General features: G+C 37.6%; 1 protein-coding gene across 1 annotated transcript in view; it reads right to left on the bottom strand.

Annotated features, from left to right (window-relative positions):
• Positions 1 to 23,421, bottom strand: part of Nbas (NBAS subunit of NRZ tethering complex) — a 262,549-nt gene that overhangs the window by 88,070 nt on the left and 151,058 nt on the right. Inside the window, exons 36-40 of the mRNA XM_090337434.1 lie at positions 21,957 to 22,124; positions 20,940 to 21,053; positions 20,239 to 20,356; positions 7,420 to 7,496; positions 6,925 to 7,062 (exon numbers count right to left, since the gene is read on the bottom strand). Of these exons, the coding sequence (XP_090193560.1) occupies positions 6,925 to 7,062; positions 7,420 to 7,496; positions 20,239 to 20,356; positions 20,940 to 21,053; positions 21,957 to 22,124 (615 nt within the window). The remainder of the gene's footprint in view (positions 1 to 6,924; positions 7,063 to 7,419; positions 7,497 to 20,238; positions 20,357 to 20,939; positions 21,054 to 21,956; positions 22,125 to 23,421) is intronic.

Genomic DNA, 23,421 nt, shown 5'->3' with positions numbered 1-23,421 from the left:
CAGCTGTGGCAAGAAGGAAGTTTCTATAGCTTATGCTTCAACTAAATATTCTTAGTTAAAAGAAAAAAAATATAAATTTCAAGCCGGGCTCTGGTGGCTCACATCAGTAATCCTAGCTACTCAGGCTGAAATCTGAGGATCATGGTTCAAAGCCAGTCCAGACAGGAAAATCTGTGAGACTTTTATTTCCAATAAACTACCCAGAATAGACCAGAAGTGGCACTGTGGATCAAGTGGCACTGGCCTTGAGCAACAAAGCTCAGGGACAGCATGCAGGCCCTGAATTCAAGCCCCAGACTGGTTTAACAAAAAAAAATCAAACCAACAAATTATAGCCAACAGACACCCAAACAATTTAAACAACTTTAATCTCTTCTCCCTTCCCATGCAGAAACTGTCTAGTCTGTGAACAATTATCATTTCATAGTCTTTGTACCCCAAATCTATTTGTCTCTAACACATATTTAAGAACAAAAATCTAATATTTAGCTCTCCAGAGGGGAACAATACACATGTACTGCATCGAACTTGATGGTAACAATATGGGGTAAGAGGCTGCCCAGTCTATTGTTGTTTTACAGATGGGTAAGGAACCAATCAGTGTGTGTACAGCACCCAGGATAGAAAGTGATAGGCAGGGATATAATAACAAGCACAAGGCATCCAAAATCCCTACTTACAGAGAGAGAGTTACAGAGAGAAATTTCTTTTAAAGTTACCATCTATATGTACGTAGTTCTCACTGAATGTAAACCAGAGTCCTTGTACAAATGGTAGGCTTATTTCTATATTGCTCAGGGATTTTTTTCTCATATGTGCATATATGCACATATATGCCTGAAGTACATGCCTGAAGTAAGAACTGGATATCCCACTTGAGCTCTATTTTCTAGCTCTTTGTTACCTTCTCTAATGATAACAGTGTTTCAGAATCGTAAATGAAAATAGCATTCTGTTCAACTCTCTAAATATGACTCATTTTCCTTTTGAAACTCTGTATTAACAAAATGGTGAATAGGGGCATTCTATTAATTGTCAGGAAGATTTTTAAGTAGTTCAGTGGATTGTGTAAAGCATGCAAGTGAGAAGAGACAATTTTTTACAAAAGGTTGTAAGAAAAAGTAAAACTACTCATTGGGGAAAAGCAAAGGAATTGGCATCCAAGTTAGTATTTTTATCGGCATTTGCCTCCTGAGTATCCAGGTTTCCATTTCGACAATGGGAGCAATTTGCTTTATATAGTGTCTTCATAAAGATAAAATGAGACTGGGCAGCTAAGCATGTTGAAGTTCTAGCTGAATATTTTCTTATTACCATGACTACTTCAAGAAATTTCTCTGGTTTAATTACTTCCAATATTCAACCAAAATTTTATTAAGGATTTCCCCTCAGTGTATCATTGATTCACTCAAAATATTGTAATTTTCTATTCATTCCAATGGATTGTTTCAAACATCCATCTTACACACAATCTCCCCACTTCCCAATTACACAAAATTTAAAGCTTCCAAAATGTTTTCCCATGATTTTAAGTTGCTCCTCATTCAAAGATGGGAAACTGGTCCTAATTCCTAGAAGTTTACTCCGCCCTGAGGAGCTTAGTCTGTCACTGGGAAAAGACAAGCCACCTTTCAACATCTACTCAACAAGACTCCCTTAATGTTCTGTACCCAATCTCCCAACTGATGTAATTTGAGGTTTCCTTACGGTGTAGGGTACACTCAAATCATTCTCCCTCTTCCCACCAAAGTCCAAAGACATGATTCATAATTATAAACACTTTTAGCTAAAAATGTGAATAAAACGTTGTGAAAAACTTTCTGGGTAGCTTTGAAATCTTCCCTATTTGGAATTAAAAGTGATACTGTCAAATATCACAGGCTGTAAAAACTAACCATATAAAAAGCCAAGAATTTTTTCTAAATGTGAAGAATAATTCTATCCCATGCCTCCTCTCTATCTCCCCAAAAGTAGCAAAGCAATTCTCCAGGGGGTAAATAAAATACCATTTCCTTGAAGAATATGGCCAAGTTGCTGTCAGTACAAAACATGCACAAGTATTCCTAACAACAGAAAACTCAGTGACTGCATTTACTGTTTCCTAGAGGTAATAAATTCATTCTGATTTAATGGTCTCCATTTCTTGGTAATATTGTTTGGCAGGTTTTAAACAGGTGGTATGTTTTCCCTCTAGGTTTGTTAACTTGCTTGAGATCATTTTCTACTTAGTATTTTCAATTATTGTCTGAAAAAAACAATTTTAGAAATAGTCTACCATAAAATTTTGCATTTCATCCCTGCTGTGTTTGCTTCCTTAGCCTATAAAACTAAAGAACAAGTTTCCATGCTTAACTGATTCCATCTTTTGAAAACTTTCTTAAAACAATGCTAGAAAGATACACTTCAGGATATATTCACAATTACAAAGGTGAAATACAAGTGGAAAAAAGTACCATACGTAGTACATGGCTTACATCCGTCTAGAACATATTGTCAAATTTTTATGATTTGGGACCAGTCAGGAAACATGAACTTTTGATTGTTTACTATTTTTACCACCTGAATTTTTGGCCAAGTCATATATTATGTCTTAAACATAAAAATAAGGTAATTAGGACAAATCTCAGAAAGTGATCTCCTTATTGATCATTTGCCAACCACCACTGTACAAAACTAGAAAGAACAGCAGCGGAAGAGCAACACTAAAGATCACCTAGGAAAATTGCCCAGTTCCTGGGAGCCTCTTAAGGCTGGCTCAGATCGTACCGCTCTTCACAAAGCACCAGCTTTGTATCCAAAAGAGCAAGCAAATTCCATCAATCTACCTACATCCCACAGAGGGTAGAGAGAGAATATGTGAAATGACTGTCAAATTAGAAATAAGCTGAACTGACAAATGAGGGAAAGTTAAGCTTCATTGGGTGTTATTATGTGGAGCAACAAATTGAAACCACTTTGATTTCAATTTCCAAGAGGATTCATCAGGACTTTGTCACATTTAATTCCAAACTCAGCAGTTCTTTTTTATGCAAGGAAAGATGCAGAAAAGGCCCAAATATGAGCCATTAGGCAGTCAATGAAAACTCTTGCGTACTTAAAAATACCCAGCTATTGTGCTTACCAGTCAAGACTTGTTCTTGACTTGTGCTTGTTCCAGGTCAAGAAAGTCAAGGCTCACAGTGGCAACTAGGAAACAACACAGTGTCTTAAGAAGAACACTTGATGGGATTTGTGAACTTACAATTCTGCCAGTTTAGTCATTGGATATTTCTGCAGGTTAGACAACCAGATTCAAAGGAAGAAGGAGGCATCGACTATAATGCCTTAAAAGAACTGCCCGTGGGTGTCCTCGAGGTGCCCAGGCCTCACACTGCTCAGTCCACAGTGGGGGAAAGGAAGTAATGAGCAGACAAGATTAAGACTGCATCTGTATGCACATGGCAGCACAGAGAATTTCAAATTCAGACAAATCTTACCTCCGAATCACAAGCACATAAACTTCAAATGAGATAGTGTCAAGAAACATGCCTGCAGGGGTAAGAAGGAGGTAGCCAGTTCACTGAGGGTCTTATCTGTCACACACAGGAGTTTAGATTTTTACTTTACAGGCACAGAGCAGCACATGAAAATGTCCTGCTGGGAGTTTCTTGATAGACTTAAATGCCAGAAAGATCACTCAGGTCCCCAAAAAAGAGTGACACAACATCTTTTGCGACAAAGTTAGAATGCCAGTGTGTCGAAGTAATAGGCAGATAAAGTTCAGAATCAGTAAGTGACAGGATGTCACTTACTACTGGAGCAAACTAGAGCAAGGCAACACATTCCCCTAAGCCATCTTTTCCACAAAGATTCTTCTGAGAAGAAGAATGGAGCTGCTCCAAAGCTCAAATGGCAGGATGAGTATAAAAAAAATGTTAAAACAGCTAAGTACCTTTTCAGGTCTGTTTCATATTTCTACTCTCCACAGAAAACATCTGCAGGAAGGTCACTAAGCTGACCCCTGCTGTCACACACTGTACCAGCAGATGGTACAGCTCCCAGCCAGCCACAATGCAGTCTCATCTATCCTTTCTGCTAGTCAGCAAACTGCTTCATGCCTCAACGTTTATAAACTAAGATTTTAACATCAATTCAAATATAAAAAATTAACATCACCATCAAATATAAAAAATTATACCAATGTCTGTGCGCACAATAGTTACGCTCCTATGATGTTGGTACTGCTAATCCCTGTCTGAAATCTCTTCCTGCAGGCCCCATGTGAGTGTTAGCATCTTCAAAACTGGGCCTTTCCTGGTTCTGTTTAGTAATTCTCTCTCTGTTTCTCTCTGCCTCTTTCTCTCTCTCTCTCAGATACACATAAACACACTAAAACTTTTTATCATTTTTCTTTGTTTTTTTGGCTCGGCCTCTACTTTATTTATGCATTTTATTGATGGTGCAGCTTTCACCAGTAGACCATAATTTTACAAATTATGTTTTAAATAGCTCACCACCTAGCAACATGAACAGTACATAAACTCTTAACTACATGAACTCAACTACAGGGTAGTAAAAAGCATACAGGAATGCCTGCGTCTTTCAGAGGAGATAATAAATGCTGAATGGATGACAAATTCACTAATACAGGTCTTAGAATAAAATATTCACATTTCCTTCCACGTGACAAGACTTTTGAGTATAGTAAAATCCGAAACAGATACACCTTCATTTCTAATCATTACAAATCAATGTGGCTCTTTAGCTCTTTGAAGGCGTTAATTGTAGAAATCTTAAATGAAGTTTCTGACAGTGACTGAAGTATTGAATATTGAAGTAAGAGACAGTGTTGGCTAGATATGAAATGGGAGGTGAAATTACCTTAATGATTTTTTCTTTTACTTATCCCTTTCAGAAATAATCCATTTCAATTTTTAGTAAAATTAATTTACTATCAGAAAAGAAATCATATACCAGAATAGATAGATAGATAACAGAATATATATGCCAGAAACTTCCTCTTAGCCAATTTTTAAAGTTTGATTTTAGAAAATAAAACTGAAAACTACATGCGAAAATCTATCTTTGCAGGCAGTTTTTTGGCTTTTTTAGAGCACTAACATGTCCATCTGACAGGAATCCTCGGTGTGCTTGTTTGTAGTTCCTGGAGCTAGAACTCTCTAAGAAGAGTGGGGAGCAGGAAAGGGGCTCAGTAGCCTTAGGTAACACCAACATGTCACTCCACGTATGTTTAGTGATAAACAACCTGACTGGCAGCCTCTCATTCTGCTGCAGTCAAGAGAGGCTAGCAGAGTGCTGCGCATTAGGACCTCAGGGGACAGCAAAACTGAAAGGAAACAAGAAAATGCTATTTCAGCATCTACGTTCTTACCAATGACAATCGCTTAAGGGAACTCAAGTCAAACATACTTTGAAAATTTAACTAACCTTTTGGGAAATAAATTCAAGTTTACAAAAAGACATCATGCATTTTGTCCAAGAAGAGTGTCATTGTGCTTTACTTTATAACAAATTACTTGTTACTTTTGTATATGCACAGCACTAATGAAAAGATAAATGTAAAGTGAAACTGCCACATCTCTCCCATATGTTCACTTTATTGCTTCAATTTATAGCGCAGTATATGAAAGTATATATAACACACCTGAGATATAAAAGCAAAACAACATTGCTAGACTAATTTTACTTTAACTGTACAAATAAGCAATCAAGAAAAGAAACTCAAGACTCTCAAAATAAATTCCTTACATCAACTGGGTAAAATAAGAAAACGTTATTTCTTGGCCAAACAACATTATCACAATAAAGCTATCTAAAAATAACACGCACCTAATTACAACAGTGTCCCTGGGAGATTAACCTGTGTGTAGACTATTCACTTACTTTTCTCCTCTTAAAATAAAAATTGGTGGATCAGAGCAATAGCTGTTACTACACTAAAATACTTTCATACACTTAGAGGTTCTTAGGTTTCTTTTGGATTGTTAAGGAAGCTAGAACTGTGGTACACATGTGAAGTTATTTCTGTATATCCTATGGGAGCCAAAGGCAGAAGAATCTTGCCTAACTTAGACTTAGACTTGCACATAATGAACTTAAATGTTTGATATGTTTACTTAACTATTATTTAAAATAATCAGTATAAAAAACTAATATGCCAGGCACTTGTGGTTCACACTTAGTAGCTACTGAAGAGGCTGAGACTTGCATACCCTGGTTTGAAGCCAACCCAGAGAAGAAAGTACATGAAATTCTTAGTTCCACTTAACCATTGAAAAGCCATATGTCAAAATGTGGCTCAAGTGGTAGAATGCCAGCCTTGAGCAGAAAAGCCAAGGAGAAATATCCAAGCACTGAGATCAAGCCCCAGTACTGAAATAACTCAATAACTAGCAGACGATTTCCCATGCTCACCTTAGAGCTGTTCTGAACAAAAAGACCTGGAAGACTATTACCTCTCAGGTGCCACACAGATCTCCAGACCATAGTTAGGTTTTTCACAAATGAAAAATGAAAATAAGTCCAAAGCTTTTGGCAAGCAGAGATCCTATGTTTCGCTATTCCAGCTATACAATTACTAGTGTTAATCTCTAGCTTTATAATGTAAGTACAGCATTTACACACACACACACACACACACACACACACACACACACACACACACACAAATGATGTTGCTTACTTTCCTTTTTGGTAGTGAATTAAAAGGCCAATTCTACATTTATCCTCTTCCATCAACTTAGCCTTTCCTAACTAAAATAAAGTTAATAGCAAATATTAGAGACTACCTCTTACTGATGCCTGGAAAAGCAACTGTGCTTAAGAGGGAATGCATTCTGCATACAAAGATGAAACAGGTACTGGGACTGTTTTAGAGAAGGACTGGCTATACACATCGGTAACATGGAAGACATGAGGACTCACCCTATACAGCGGGTGGCATTTGTCCTTGAAACATGGAGCCAGGTGGGCATAGATCTGTAGGCTATAGTAATAAGCTGCCAGCTGCAGAGATAATGCAGAGTGAGCCTGCTTTTCAAAGCACTTGTTGGCATCTAACACCTAGGAAAGAATGTAACAGAATTGACTTAGTTGAAAGGAAATTAAGAACATCACTATATAAACTGTTACATTTCTAGTAATTACCCTAGGATTTTGCTATAATGTCCCAATCATATCAATTTCACCCCAAACTGAACACATGATATGACAATTTAGGAGACTATAAAGAAAGAATCTATGATGTGAAAGTATATATAAAGATCTATACTACTGCTAAGATAGTAGAATCAATCTCTTGATAATGAATAGGCAATACCTAAGAGCTATCAAGAAGAAATGACTGGCAAAATAAACAGGTTCACTGGTAAAAAGATCTAGCATAAAATTTCATATTTTCTTTGATAAGGGTAAACTTACCTGTGGTAAGGCGAGGAGATAAGCAAGCGCCAACATCATATCATTAGGCAAAGCATCACTTGCCAGTTGCAACAGAACTAAATGCAGGAGGGGAAACACATTTTTGGGGTTAGAATCTCTAAGATTTTCCTGATAACTAGGTGTCACGTCTTTAGTCCTTTGTGATTTCAACAGATAATTAGCTAAGAGGTCTCTTTAACACTTCCATGAAAATCTATTCCGTACAATGTAAACATCAATGGCATCTTAAAATGATTTAAAATAATATTCTTGCCTTTTCTAGAAGAAGTACAGCATATATTACTTGAACAAAAGGAAATCCCATTGGGGCAGTTTTTGCAAAGTTTAAGGAGCCAGTGACACTTGTCTCTTAAGAGTTAGGTCTTTTGATTTTTAAAGAGTATGGCCAAGTTAGAAAATTTTAGGTATCAACAACAGCTAATTTGGAGAGTGATCAAATGAGTACTAAAGAGCTGAGCAATAAACCTATTTTGTAAGTACAAATACAGTCTACAATTTTTTATTACAATTTTTGTTCCTTACAAAACACCTCTCTTCATCACACTCTGCAAAAAGGAAATCAGCCTTTTGCTTTGCTCATATTGCAAATTACCCCAATAATTAACAAAGTTTCCATGGCAATCTGTTCATGTCATAGCTTTAATAATACAGAACATTACCAAAAGCCTTTATTTATATATCGCATGATTAATAAAGTTATATTTTATTCAAAGATTTAGTGACAAAGACCAGAAATTCACATATAATCATAATATAAACCAATCATTTAAAAATATAGACCTATGATTTATACTAATAAAGGGGAATAGTACAAGAATTATTCATAGTAAATGACATGTATTTTTGGAAACAGACCACACTTGGTTTGTTTTTCTACCCTAGGAGTTTCAAATTACTTGTAAAAAACAATCTAGTTTAGTTGAAATTCTGGCAGTGTGGATGACAGGAGAGTGCAGATCAATCAAGAAGGGAGTGAAGTATGAGAGGATAGCCTAGAACTTCAAACTTTCTTCACAGGAAGGAATACCAAGCCACCTCACTGCCACCTCAGAATGCTGTTTCTCTAAATACTCATGTCCATGTGTTTTTTTTTAAGCCTCGTGAATTCCAAGGGCCATTAGTCAGCCTCAAGCCTCTGAAGGAGTCATACAGTTTTTAAAGACATTTTTTAATCAAAAGTTATTCATTTCAAAGCCCATTTCCAAATGTGTCCCTTCATTCAAATCAATGAAAACTTTCTTAGATACCCTAAGACAATTAAGCCTTAGTCTTTGAGGAATAAACAGATCAGGACAAGAGAAAGTCTTTGAACAAATAATTTTCAAATCTAATTCTGTACCAACAATTAGAGAACAAATAAGAAGTATGAAATTGGTGCAATGTGCCCTCAAAGACTATTAAAAATTGAAGGATAAAATGGCTAAGATATAAATTTTAGACAACAGAATATAAAGCAAGAGATAATAAACCATGAAAACTGAGCCTGCTGAAAATTAGGACTATTTGAGATTTACTTCAGAGTATAGAAATTACATACTGTACTAACATACACACACACACACACACACACACACACACACACACACACACACACATATACACACACGACCCAAGGGTTGCCATTCTGACTGAGGTCAATTGTTCAAAACATACCTACAGGCCTACACTTTTATTTTCAAGGAAGGAAAAAAAAATACAACTTTCCAATATTAGCAATTCTTAGTTGTTCATTTTCTTGCTTGTAGCATTTTTTTGGTAAAATAACCTTTAGTTGTAACCTCATCCACTTTTTTTGCTTTCCTCTCAGTTTTCTTTAGATATTTCCCTTCTTTATCATGAAAATTTTCAAACAAGTATATCTGAACCCACTCATCAAAATTAGCATTCTCTTAAAAGGAATCCTCCAGGAGCCTATATTTCAGATGTGTGGCTTTTCTTTAGCTATGGTAGAACCTTACTTTTTAGAGTTGTAGCCAGAGCCAATCTTAGAACCACATGGGAAATTAAGTCCCATTACTAATAATCTTATAACACCTCTTAAAAAAGTCATAACATCAACTCATCTTTTCCCTTTATTAAATGTGTACTTGGCAATTTCCAAAAACTCAAGTGCCTCAAGGGATGAAAACATGCTACTACCAAAGATATTCTTAAGAATACCATAGACCAAAAAAGAAATCCCAAAAGAAAAGCATTCCAATAACAACATGGCTACAAAAGATGAGCCATGATGGCAGATTTGGGATAAATATAAATCCTCAGGAAACATCTTTAAATGGACTACTTAAATTTTGTAAGTTTATAAAACTATCACACTTTATCAGACACAAGTCACAAAATGGCTACTAACATTTTTAAACATATATAGATGGCTTCAAGGCTTATATCAGGCAAAAAAAGGGAAATGCAGTTCATTTCTATCACCTCAAAGTAATAAAAACTGTGCTTAGGGTCATTTATAAGCCTCAGGGTCACTACTGTCACCAAACAATGAAAATATCGCCCTTCAAGCAAATAAGGCAAGTAGCACCCACAGGACTTCAGCTATACAGCAGAGTGAACCAGGGCAGTGTTTTGAATTGTGATGATTTGCCATTTAGTGGCACTGTTACTCCTGGAGAGTTGAGATTTGACATGCAAACCAACCAACTGGGTTCTGAAACAAGAGATCTAGCTTGCCTTTTACACTTCAAGTCAATTCTCTCTGGTCTTATTCAGCATGAGGCCAGGATCCTGACAGAGTCCACCGTGAATAGAACAGAGCTGAAAAATAATTCACACTACCCAGTGTTCCACTTGCCTAAGCATGCCTACCTGCTTCCAGCTCCCCTGCCATGAAAAACACAGTGAAGTACACCAGGAATCCCCTGGCTGATTCTGCCTCTGGATCATCCATGCCCTTTCCTGCTACACCTACCGTTTTAGAAATTTAGATCAACATCTTCATGACAATCATTTCCATGTCTGCCTGCCTACTAGCACCTGAACAAAAGCCAAATTTCAGGTACATTTCAGAAAAACTCAAAATTATAAGTAGAAATAAAATAAAAACTCAAGCAGAATGACACATCAGGAAGGAAACCACGTTCAAAATTAAGGCCATGGGATCGCAGCCCCGGTCTCTCATGGGTTTATGTCAGAGTCTTGCTGCTTGAGATTCTCATCAGCATGGAGTGGGAACACCCAGTAATAAGACACTGACGTTTACACTGACAGTAAAACAAACCTTTTTGTTTTTTGACAGGTACAGGGGTATGAACTCAGATTCTCATTTACGACAAGCAAAGGCTCTATCAGCCGAGTCAAGTCCTCTGCACCTTTTAGTTTATTTTAAAATTTTATTTGTATCTCGATGTGGTAATACAAAGGAACAGCCATTAAACAAATAGTTTATGACATGAGCCATGTCATGCCATTTCATCATTCCCCTTCAGACCTCCCAGCCCCATATGTCCCTCCACGGCAATTTTGTAGAATATGCACTGAATTTTAAACTGCATTACCCCTGCTTCCTATCTTCATTCATCTACCCTCTTTCCCTTGATCCTGTACCTCCACTGCCAAATACCTGATTCTTGGGGTTTATTTTGTTGGACTATGACTGTGAGTTAACTTTTAAGGAAGTACATCATTTGAGTTCTTCCCTGAATCTACTATATTTCAGTTAATGTACTTGTGTCCAATTGTATTCTACTACAAAGTGTATATTTACATATTTATAGACTGATTGCAGTTTCCACATATGAGAGAAAACATATATCCTTTGTCTTTCTCGGCTTGAATTACTTCACTTAGGGACCAATAAAATATCCTATTTTGGGGCTCCCTTAGTGAAGGTCAGATGGCCATAGGTCTATGGGTTGTTTCTGGATCTTTTGGATCTTCAGTTCTATTCTACTAGTCGTCAGGCCTGTTCTTGTGCCAATACTAAGTTGTTTTTATTACTGTAGCTCTGTAATCGTCTGAAGTTTGGCATTAATATTCCTCCAGTGCTGTTCTTTCTGCTAAGGACTGTTTTTGCTGTGCAGGGCCTTTTATTATTCCATATGAATTTTTTGATTGCTTTCTCTATTTCATTAAAGAATGCTGTCGGGATATTGATGGGTATTGCATTGAAATTGTAGGTAGCCCTTGGCAGGATTGTCATTTTCACAATGTTAATCCTCCCAAATCAGGAGCATGGGAGGTTTTTCCACTTTCTTACTCCAGCTTTAATTTCCTTTATCAGGTTTTTAAAGTTTTTATCATAGAGGTCCTTTACTCCCTTGGTTAAATTAACTCCTAAGTATTTTTTTTGGAGGCTATTGCAAAAAGTGTTGCCTTTCTGATTTCTGCTTCACTCTTCTCATTATTGGCATACAGGAAAGCCATTGATTTTTGAGGGTGAATTTTATACCCTGTTACTTTGACAAAGTTTCAAATCAGCTCGAGTAACTTGGGAGTAGAGTCTGGTATACTGTATATACATTTATTTGTCTTAAATGGGGAAGGGAAGGGAAAAAACAAGATGATTCGGAGGAATTGGAAGAAAGAAACTGGGAGAAAAACATAGGCAAGGATATCAATATTCAAAAATTAATGTACCCAAGGGAAACAGGGACAATAACATGAGAAAGGGTATCAATGTGTGAGAAGTAATGCATCTCCTACCTGACAAATGTAATTGTAACCCCTCTATATAACACCCTGACAATGAAATACAATAATAAAAGAAAAGAGAATAGAAGACCCAGAAATAAACCACTTCTAATATTTGATAAGGGAGCCAAACACATAGAATCAAATAAAGACAGTCTCTTGAACAAATGGTGCTGGTGAAACAGGATATTCACATGCAGAAAACTGAAAATGGATCCCTATCTATTACCTTGTACCAGTTACAACTCAGTGTAAAACTTGCAAACATGAAGCTATTGCAGGAAGGAGTGGAAAAATAGTAGGACACGTCAGCACAGACAGGAATTTTCTGAGTAAAGATCTAGAAACACAGCAGATCAAAGAAAGAAGCAATAAATAATACTGCATCAAACTGAAAAGTTTCTGTATGGCAAAGGAGATTGTTACCAATCAAAAAAGACAGCCTATAAAATGGGAGAAGGTCTTTGCCAGCTATATGTCAGACAGGAACCTAATACCTAAAATGTACAAAGACCTTAAGAAACTAAACCCTCAATGAAACAACCACCTAATTAAATGGGAAGAAGAGCTAAATAGAAACATTTCAGAAGAAGTGAAAACAGACAATACACATATGAAGAAATGCTCATCTCTGGCCATAAAGGAAATACAAATCAAAACACTGAGATTCCACCTCATCCTAGTTAGAATAGCCGTTATCAAGAATGCAAACAATTACAAACTAACAATAACAGGCAAAAATAAACCCTATCACAATGTTGGTAGGTATGCAAACTAGTAAAATCCACTCTGAAAAGCAGTATAGACATACATCATAAAACAAGATAGAACTACCCCGTGACACAGCACTTCCACTCTTAGGCATTTGCTCAAAAAAGATTACAAACTAGGATACTCTAAAGCCACCTGTGTAACAATGTTCATTACAGCAAGATATGAAATCAGCCCAGATGTCCCTAAGTAAATGAATGTGCCAAGAAAATGTGGTATACATACACTATGGAATTTTATGCATCCATTAGAAAGAATAATACTACATCATTTGCAAAGAAATAAAAGGGCCTGGAAAAAATTCATGCTAAGTGAAATAAGTAAAGCGTTAATTATTTTATGTGTAGAGTTTTGCTTTGCCTAGGACTGCCTGAGACCAATGTGCTACGATATATATGCCTCCTTTGTAGCTTGGATTCTGTACTGAAGTATCTCTCTACACACAGTTCATTTGTTAAGATGAGGCTTTGTTAATTTTTACTTAGGCTTTCTTCAAACTGCAATCCTCTTCTTCACTACTTCTCCAGCAGTTTTGTATTCTATGCCCTGTTCCGCAACATTGAATGTTCACAGGGAGAAAGATAAGCAAAAATTGGAAATTGTGTCATGTGGGTTCAGTTCAGGTTTTGATAACAAGTTACAAAAAATCATTCTGATTTTCAAAACATTTCTAGATTTGGGATCTGAGTATCATTTCCCTAGTATACAGCTAGAAGTAAATGAGGTATAGGACTTCAAATGCACAGTAGCTCTCTGGCACACAGAAAGTACCCAGTGTTCCCTTCTCTGTCTATAAATAACAGGCTGAAGCTTGAGCCAACACAAATGATTTCCTTCAGTTAGGACAAATTATAATTTCTCCTGAAATCAAATGACTAGTAATGGCTTATTCCATTAATAGTTACCACAGTGGTAACAGAGGCAATTATTTCCAATTCATGCAAATTACAATTATTAATGAATTAACCATTTCATTTAAGCATAAGGATTAATTTCACTCAAAAGAGATGAAGACTTAACAGTCACACCTGGCTAACTGTTTGCAACTCCTGCATGTGTTCTGAGTATGCAGCAACCAAGTGAATCAATTACTCCTCACATCCTCTCTACAGAAGAAGTGAGCTGTTTTCCTCTACTTATAAAAGGGGATTTAAAGTCCTTTTCTTTTAAGCCCTTTTCTATCTGCCCTAAGTGAACACACAAATCATGCCAACAAGTTCAAATCCCCCTTCATTACCATTGCTAGGTTCCTTAGATAAAGTGTTTGGCTACACTGTAGATACTGTCTTGATTCTTCGTCCCTAAGTCCCTCCAACAAGTGTTTCAACTAATTACTGCTCTCCAAAGCCACCAAGCCCACTGGGCTCCTTTGTGTGTTCTCTCTCCTCTCTTCCTCTCCCTCCCCACTTTTCCTTTTACCTCAAAGCTCACTGAAGTAATAGGCACTGCTAGATAGTCCCTCCTTCAACTTTAAGGGCAAAAGCTCACCTGCAGTTATCTCTAAACCATCATCATCCTTTCCTTGCCCCCCTACTCAGAGTGGTATTTTATCATTTCACCACCATCTCTCGGTACCACTGCACATTTTCTGTCAAGGAGAACTTAACCATACACTTAATTTCAAGAGGTGGCCACTCAAGGTATGGTCTTTTTTAAAAAATCTTGATTTTTAGAGGTAGCCCCAAATTAGTCAGTCTTGAGCCAATGTCTTCCACATTTCTGAATTAAGAAACTTCTCTCATTAAGCTATGTTGAAACCACTGGAAATCCATCATGCCCAGTTTTATCTTCTGTCCTGTTCCTAACATGCACAACATGAGCAAATCCTACTGAGCCTCCAAAACTTCCAAAGAACTCTGACACATTGTTCTGTTCTACCTCCCAGTAACTTAAGTTAGGGTTTCATTGCTTAAAAATCGGACTCTTGGGCCGGGAGTTTGACCTAGTGGTAGAATGGTTGCCTAGCATGCATGAAGACCTGGTACCACATACACAGAAAAAAAAAAAAAAAAAAAAAAGCCAGAAGTGGTGCTGAGGCTCAAGCGGTAGAACTCTAGACTTGAGAAAACCCAAGGACAGTGTCCAGGCCCTGATTTCATGGCTCAGGACTGGCAAAAAAAAAAAAAAAAAAAAAAGGACTCTTTGAAGACCTCCCAACCTCTCTCTTTATGACGTCTACAGTCTTTATCTTTCTAGACTTTTTTTTTTTCTTTTTGCCAGTTTTGGGCTTATGCTCAGGGCCTGAGCACTATCCTTGGATTTTTCTCAAGGCTAGAACTCTACCACTTGAGCCTCAGCACCACGTCTGGCTTTTTCTAAGTATGTGGTACCAAGGAATCAAACCCGGGTCTTCGTGCATGCTAGGCAAGCACTTTAACCACTAGGCCAAACACCCAGCCCCTAGACTCTTCTTAAAACAGCAGCACCATAGCACATTTAATCAAGCACAGCATAATTGTGTTGGTCTGCTTAGAAAAAAAATTTACTTGTTTTCTATTCCCTAAATGTTAATATTCTATTAGGGGCAGGTGTGGTCACATTTCGAAAATTCCAATACTTAAAAGTCAGAGGAAAGAGAATCAGAGTTCAAAAGCCAGCCTCTATTGAAATAATTTTAAGGTCTTAGTATGGTAGCTCATGGTGGGGCATGAGGGGGTGGGAGAGGCATAAAGGGCAAAAGAAATGTACTGCATATTCAGTTAGTATGGTAAATGTAAGTGGTAGGCGCTAGTTAGATGGTCTATGGAAGATCAATATCTGTGTAAATGTTTTTAAATTTTTCTATGAATTTAAAATTTTTTAAATAAAATGTTGGGTGAAGAAAAGAAAAATTCCACCCTGACAAAGATGTCAAATGTTACAACTCCTTGTCAATTAATTACTCCCAAAGGAGGCATCTTTCAAGACAAAGTATACATTCCTGGTCTTCAACCTCAACCAGCTGAGCAACAGGCCACACTGCACTCTCTAGGCTTAGAAGACATGGAGGCATATTGCAGCCACCCGTGACAAGATGCAGGCTGAGTGGAGATTAAACCTCCTCTCTAGTCTTTGACATGACTGCTGCCAAAGCATTCCTGACTTCTTTTTCTCTCTCATACAAGATTACAACTCATTATTCTCTTTAATAAGAGTGTCGAGCCCAGGCCCCTCCTAGCCAAGACATGATCTGTTAAAAGAAACTGATGAAGGGATTGGAGAAGGGATACCATCCCTACCTACCCCCTAGATATCAAAATTTGGCTGGGTTCCAGGTGTGGCTCAAGTGGCAGAGCAGCCAAGCAAATATGAAGCTCTGGGTTCATAAAACAAAAACTTTCCTAGCATCTGCCACTGAGACTAAAGTGATTCTTACAAAGTGGAATACATAGGAAACCACTCGGTTTTGGAATCTCTGAACCATTTGAAGTAACATTTGACAAAATCAAAAAAAGGATGAGATCATACACGGGTTTCACTAGAATCCACAAGATGGCCCCATTTTAAATATAAACTTTATTTAAAAAAAAAAAAGAAGTCTTGCTCTACTTCAAGCAGGTTGAGGTTAATTTGCAATGCTTCTTCTAAAATTTGAATGTAATACATTTTTAAACTAGTCAGAGAGGCAAAATCAGATGAAATCTATGCCTAAGCCTTCAAGCACTAATTCTGTGCAAAATCGGTGCCTCTGGAAAGCACTCCATGATAAATTTTATTCCAGAATTAAATTCACAGAGAAAACTTGCCAGCATCATTGGTTTGGAGATCATTATCCACTCAATCATTCATTTAGCTAAATAAGTTTAATGATCAGTTTTCTTTAGCTAGTCCCCATAAAAATCCTTTCATCAACTTTATATCCAGTCACAGTGGGCCATGCCTGTAATCCTAGCTACTCAGGAGGCTGTGATCTGAGGATTGAGGTTCAAAGTCAGCCTGGGGAACTAAAGTCCATGAGACTCGTATCTCCTATTAACCACTAGAAAAACGGAAATGGTGTTGTGGCTCAAGGAAGTGGTGCTGTGGCTCAAGGGGTAGTGCGGTAGCCTTGAGCTGAAGAGCTCAGGGACAACGCCCAGGCCCAGAGTTCAAGTGTGAAAGGCAGTTTAGAAGTTTAATTTGCAGTATAACACAGTATTATGCAACCTAGTCAGGAATCACATTTGCGACACGATTTTTAATTTGAGTCACTTAACATGTAACATTCTTCAATTCTACTGAGTTTCTGGCAGTTATTTGATATTACAAAATAGCCAAAGATATATATATATATATGTATATATATTAACATTATCCAAAGATATCAAATTCAAAAGAAAATGTTTCATAAAGAAACTTAAATATAAATAAAAAGGATGATTATGGTTAAAATCTCCCCTGCATTCAAGTTAGATAGCATATTAAAGAGAATATACAATATACGTTTTCTTAACTCTGAAATACTTTCCCATTCAGTAACATTTGTTTTTTTGAAAACATTCTCCAATAGGCTTATATTTGTATCTCTGAAGAATCATTTAAATCTGGTATCAGCAAAGATATTTTGGAAAAGCATTGGGGAAGAAAAGTCTCTGTTGACACTACACAGACACTGCAAAAAATAGAATGTATACATGAATTCAGACTAAAGAAGAGCTTATGCTCAGTTCCCACCCCTTTCCCCCTCTTCCCCTCTTCTCAGTGCTGTCTTCTTTATCCTCTTATTTTATTGCTCTTGCTGCTGCTGCTGTTGCTGCTGCTGTTGTTGCAGTAGGAGGGACTAAGCCACAGTACTGAGCATCTCTGACAAGAACTCTATTGGGCTATGCACTCAGCCCTTTATTTTTGTATTTTGTTTCTAAGCTGGGAGCCTTACAAATTGATCCTCCTGTTTCCCCTCCCAAGTAGCTGACAGGTGTGCGCTATGCCTCCTCTTCCCCCTTCAGTATCTAGTGGACATGAGGAGAGCCGAGGAAGCCCCCGACATTTCATCAAGTATATTTATTTCAAATCACACACCTCTTCAAAACAATCTGGTTGATTGCTTCATATTTCAAGTTCACTTTGATGATGTATTATTTGGGTACTCTCCTAGGGCCCTAGGAAAAGTGAAGGGCTAGTAATCTCAGAATAAGTCATTCTCATGGGCTTTAAATTAAGTTATTGAAACATGTCTCCAAATTCAGCTGTGGAAAACACAGAAACCTTAAAACCTGAAGAATGAGTTTGAGATACTGTAATCTGTTCCAAGAAAGCATCACTATCCAACCTTTAACGACATGCCTATGCCATTTTTCTTCTCTGTAATGACAGATACTCAGATTCATACATGTACTTAGCTATCTAAACAATAAATTGGTAATGACATATCTAATGTCAGTCATGTTTAGTATAAGCGTAAGTGCCTTAGGCAATGAAAAGAATAGCGAGAAGGAAAGAATAAGCAGTAGTTAAGTGGTGGCAGTATTATATAACTTGAAGTTGTAGATCAGACTTGTAGAAAACATGTAGGAAAACTCTCCATCTCTCTTCTCACTGCCTAATAGCCAGATGTTCACAAGTATTTATTAAGAAAGGCAGCATAAAGAACTAGAGATTTTAACTGCAGTGTTATCTTCAGTAGACAGCTCTCCAGTGTTAGATCCATCCCTCCATCCCTCCGTCCCATCTTCCCTTTCTTCCTCCCATCCTCCCTCCCTCCCTCTCTCCTTTCCTCCTTACTTCCTTCTTTCCATATCCTTGTGCATGCTAGGCAAGTACTCTACCACTGAGCTACCTCCCCAAATGTTCTATGGGTCTAACACTCACCTCTACCTAGGATGACAGACAAGCATACAGTTGCAAAAAGTTAAATAAAGTTTATAAGAAGATATACTGATTAGAAATAAATGATGATTAAATCTAGGCCCTCTCATGTTCATTAAATTATGTTTTGTTGAACAAGGAAGAAAGAAAGAAGGAAGGAAGGAAGGAAGGAAGGAAGGAAGGAAGGAAGGAAGGAAGGAAGGAAGGAAGGAAGGCAGGCAGGCAGGCAGGCAGGCAGGCAGGCAGGCAGGCAGCATAAAGAAAGAAGTTATCTTTAAAATAAAGACCAGAACTCCAGCATCAGAGGCTCCTGCTTATACTCCAAGCTACTGAGGAAACAGAGATTGGGAGGACAGCTTGAAGCCCATGGCAACTTCAGGCAAAAAGCAGAGCTTAGCCAGGTGCTAGTAACTCAGCCATAATCCAAGCTACTCAGGGGCTCAAATCTGAGGACTGTGACTCGATGCCAGCCCACACAGACAAGGATGTGAAACTCTTACCTCCAATTAACCATCACAAAGCTGAAAAGGGAACTATGCCTTATATAGCAGACAACTAGATTTGAGTAAGAGAGTTCAGAGACAGCACCCTAAGTTCAAGACTCAGGTTGGCACCAAAAAATAAAATATAGAAGAAAAGCTAAATCTGTCTCAATCAATACAAAAGTTAGTGCAATAGGAAGCATACACAGGAGGATTTACACTTGAACATAAATGAGAAACCTTATCTGAAAACTACAAACGGAGATGGAAGAATAACTAGGGATGGGTCAACTGGTAGAATGCTCACCTATAAAACCCAGGTGTGGAGTTCAAACCCCAGTACCATAAAAAACAAATACAAAAACAGACAAGAAGTGGGGCACAGTGGCTCACACCCATAATCCTAGCTACTCAGGAGGCTGAGATATGAGGATCGCAGTTCAAAGCCAGTCTGGGCACTACAGACTGTAAGATTCTTATCTTCAATTAATCACTAGAAAACGGGAAGTGGGGCTGTGGTTTAGGGGTAGGGTAGTAGCCTTGAGCTGAACTGCTCAGGTACAATGCCCAGGCCCAGGGATAAGGCAGTAGTGTTGAGCTGAAGAGCTCAATGATAGTGCCCAGGCCCAGAATTCAAGTCCCAAGACCCACAAAAAGAACAAGAAAAAAAAAAAAAAAACAGACAAGAAACCTACCCTCTAACTTTGTAAAGAAGGAAATAGACAGTAAAGAGAGAAAAGAAAATAAAAGCCTGCAAATGTCAAATTATCTTTGGTTAACCTATATGTATTTTTTTCCAAAACTCTACAAGGAAAGATCTACAGATCTAAATTCAGTAAAGCATGAAAATATAAAATAAATATTTATTGGGCAAGATACAACATTCAGTATGATAATCACTTTGCATAACTAACAAGTTAAAGACAAGAATTCTAAGCTATCATTGTAAAATTTCAATGAAGGGTCCAGAAAAGAGTAGGTTCTCAAAAAGTATACTGATCTATGATTTGAGAGGATGATGACAAGTTAGCCAATTAAAACTACTGAGAATTTATTTCCTTATTTTTCTAACTCTCATTAATTGAGCCAGTAATATTCTCTAAATATGAATTCTACTCATTTGAGAAACTATATCTTTTCTTACCTTCTGTTGTCGGGAGCACTTCTTCAGTTTTAGCCTCTGCCAGTTTTCCGGTTCTCAATAATACTTCTGCAAAGCTTTCCGCAGAGTCACAATGGTAGGTATCATAGGTCACTTCCGACTAGACAAAAGCAGCAGTCTCACATTTAATTGGCTCACTTTTCTTCTAAGAAGAACATGTTCTTAGAAATACAATTGTAGGACTTCATGGCTTCCAGTGACTTGAATAGCAAGTTCTCATTATATATTATTATTTTATCTAACATATCCAATAGATTATCTCATAATATGTTAAATGTATACAAAACTAATAAAATAAACCAATGAACATGAGTAAAAAATCAAGCCAATGAAGTACACTTTCAGGACAATTTGGGTTCTTTTTGGGCTCAGCCTAGGACTTGAACTCAGACCCCAGCACTGCCCTTGAGCCTTTTTTTTTTTTTTGCTCAAGGCTAGAGACAGTGCTCTACTACTAGAGTCACAGCTCCACTTTCTGCTTTTTGATGATTGACTGGAAATAATCTCATAGACTTTCCTACCTAGGTTGGCTTTGAACGTCAAGTCTCAGATCTCAGCCTCCTAATTAGCTTGAATTACAGGTATGAGACTCAGCACCTGGCTGAGTTTTTTTTTTTTTTCTTTTTAATACTGCTACACTAACATGACAGTTTGATACATCTTCTTAGGTACATTGTCCTTACCTCAGTGACAAAGGGATTTGAGATGACTGATTCATAAAAGGGATGACAACCTTGTTTTTCTAGATCTTCATTGGCTATACTCGCCATTTGATAAGCACCACCAAATTCTTGCCCCTAAACAGAACAAAGAACACTAGATAAAAAAGAGAGAAGGAATGAGAGAAAACAAGGAGCAAAGAGAAAGATAAAGGCTGATTTCAGGAGACATCAATTGATAGGCTTTCAGTAACCAAAAGCAAGGGTGTCAGAGTGACATAGTTAGTACTCAGCAGAAGAGGTGAGAATAACAGCTACTTCTACAAGCAGCACTTCAATCCACCTTACAGCACATGAGCACTTTCCTGGTCACATTGACAACAATGAATCGGACACTGAAGCAATCAGTGAGTGCACTTTACCAGTCAGTGCAAGCGTCTTCCACCCTTACTGTGGCATATTGCTTCCCTTCTGAAAAAGCTTTAGCAGCTCTGAAGAAGGCAATGGGCTCATTTGCTCTACTGCTGATCTGTACTTCCAGAATGGAAACAAGAGTAGTCAGCTGTCTCCAAGTTGGCTATTAACACTTTCCCCCAAGTACTTGCCTTTTGGAATGTAGCAAAAGCAAACTCTGACACAATCCCATTCTTTTTCATCTCAGTAAATTTCCATTATGATATATATATGAACCAAACTTTACCCAAATGAGGATCACAGAATTCTGGGCCTGGGCACTGTCCCTGAGCTTTTATTACTCAAGGGTAGACCTCGACCACTTGAGCCACAGTATTACGACTGGCATTTTTGTTTTTTTATTTTCTTTTGATAGTCCATTGGAGAAAAGAGTCTCATGGACATTCGTGCCTGGTCTGGTTTTGAGCTAAAATCTTCAGGTAGCAAGCAGCCTCCTTTGTAGTTGGGATTCAGATGGGAGACACTGATGCCCAGTCTAGAGGATTGTTTTGACAAAAGACTTAGAAGTGAAAAGAGAGGCAAAGTCATGCTAATAGACTGATTTCATCAAGAGGGATGCCTGCTTACTTGGAGCGGCCGGAGGTAGGCTAAAGACTTCTTCCACCACTGCCCATCACTGACCGCCTGAAGCACCGCCTTGGTGGTGGTGGTAGTGTTGGAAAGGACTTTCATGGTGGTGGTAGTGGTCCAGTGCAATACATCAGCTGAATTGGTGCCTAGAGCATTGACTTCATCCTGCATTGAAAAGGAGCACAACGGCCATCTCAATACAAACAGAGCACAGGGACGGGGTGACTGCCATGGAAGAGCAGATTTTAGATGTAAAGACAGAGAAGCTTAAAAATTCATCCTGGCTAGTAACAAAATTAACGTGAAACTACACACTAATAGCCTACTGTTTTTCCTTAAGCCTCTTAAAAAATAAAATTTAGGGAAGAAAAAGAATCACACAATATTATAATAATAATCACTTTCAGAAATATTTACAAAGAAACTGATATGCTCTTTATATTACATAATCTAATAATTCATGTCTGTTTTTAACCACAAATTTTAACATTTATTTTATGCTAATTAAGGAAGAAATTATTCATTTAAACAATGCCTCTGTGAGCCTGACAAAAGTAGAATATTCCAGTATTCCCCATTTCAACACTACTGAAAGGCATTATTTTTTTATCCAAATATGTTGATGATTAATAATGCTCAAAAGGCTTTGTGGAATCTCCTGCCAATCTGGAAGGGATAAGCAATATTCCTAACTCATTTTTTATTAACTTGAAAAATTCTTTGAGGACAATATAACCATACACTAATAGTCTTTCAGGAAAAATAGCGAAGATCACATGTGCAGATGAATTATTCTACTAATACAACTTCTTACTTAAAGATCTCCCTACTTCTAAGTACTTTTTTAAGTATAACATGTAAATGAAAAAAAAAAGCTCAATGTTTAATCTTTCAATACCAATAGTCTTATGGATCTTCTTGTTACAAATAGAAAGCTTGGCTGATGGCTCAGTTTGGCTATTTAGTTCAATATAACATTAACGTTCTATATAAGTAAAAAAACAACAAAATTATGCACTCAACAATTACCAGAATATAATCACATAAAGAAGTCCTAAGACAATTGCATTTTTCAGATCAATTTCAAAGTTGCCATTTACAATAGGCAGAACTGTGGGTCCCCATCAAGATGTCTTCTTCCTAATCCCTAGAACCTAGGTTTCATTACAAAGCAACAGGACTTTGCAGACAGGACAAAGACACAGATCTGGTTGGGAAGATTATTCTGAAACATCTGCGTTGCCCAGGCTGCTCACATGAGCCTTTAAACCAGAAAACTTTTCCATGCCAGAGACAGAGAATGTAGTAGAACAAGGCAGAGTGATGTAAAACATGAGTAGAATAGCCTTAAAGATGGAAGAAGGCAACCATAAGGCAAGGAACAAGGACAGTCTCTAGTAACTAAACGCTACCCTAAGGTGACAGCCAACGAGGCAATGTGGACCATAGTCCACAACCACAG

This window comes from Megascapheus bottae, chromosome 7 (genome assembly GCF_031878675.1).
Source record: "Megascapheus bottae isolate mThoBot1 chromosome 7, mThoBot2.hap1, whole genome shotgun sequence".
Taxonomy (NCBI): domain Eukaryota; kingdom Metazoa; phylum Chordata; class Mammalia; order Rodentia; family Geomyidae; genus Megascapheus; species Megascapheus bottae.
The sequence above is the reverse complement of the archived record's forward strand: the minus strand, read 5'-3'. Positions and strand labels throughout refer to the sequence as shown.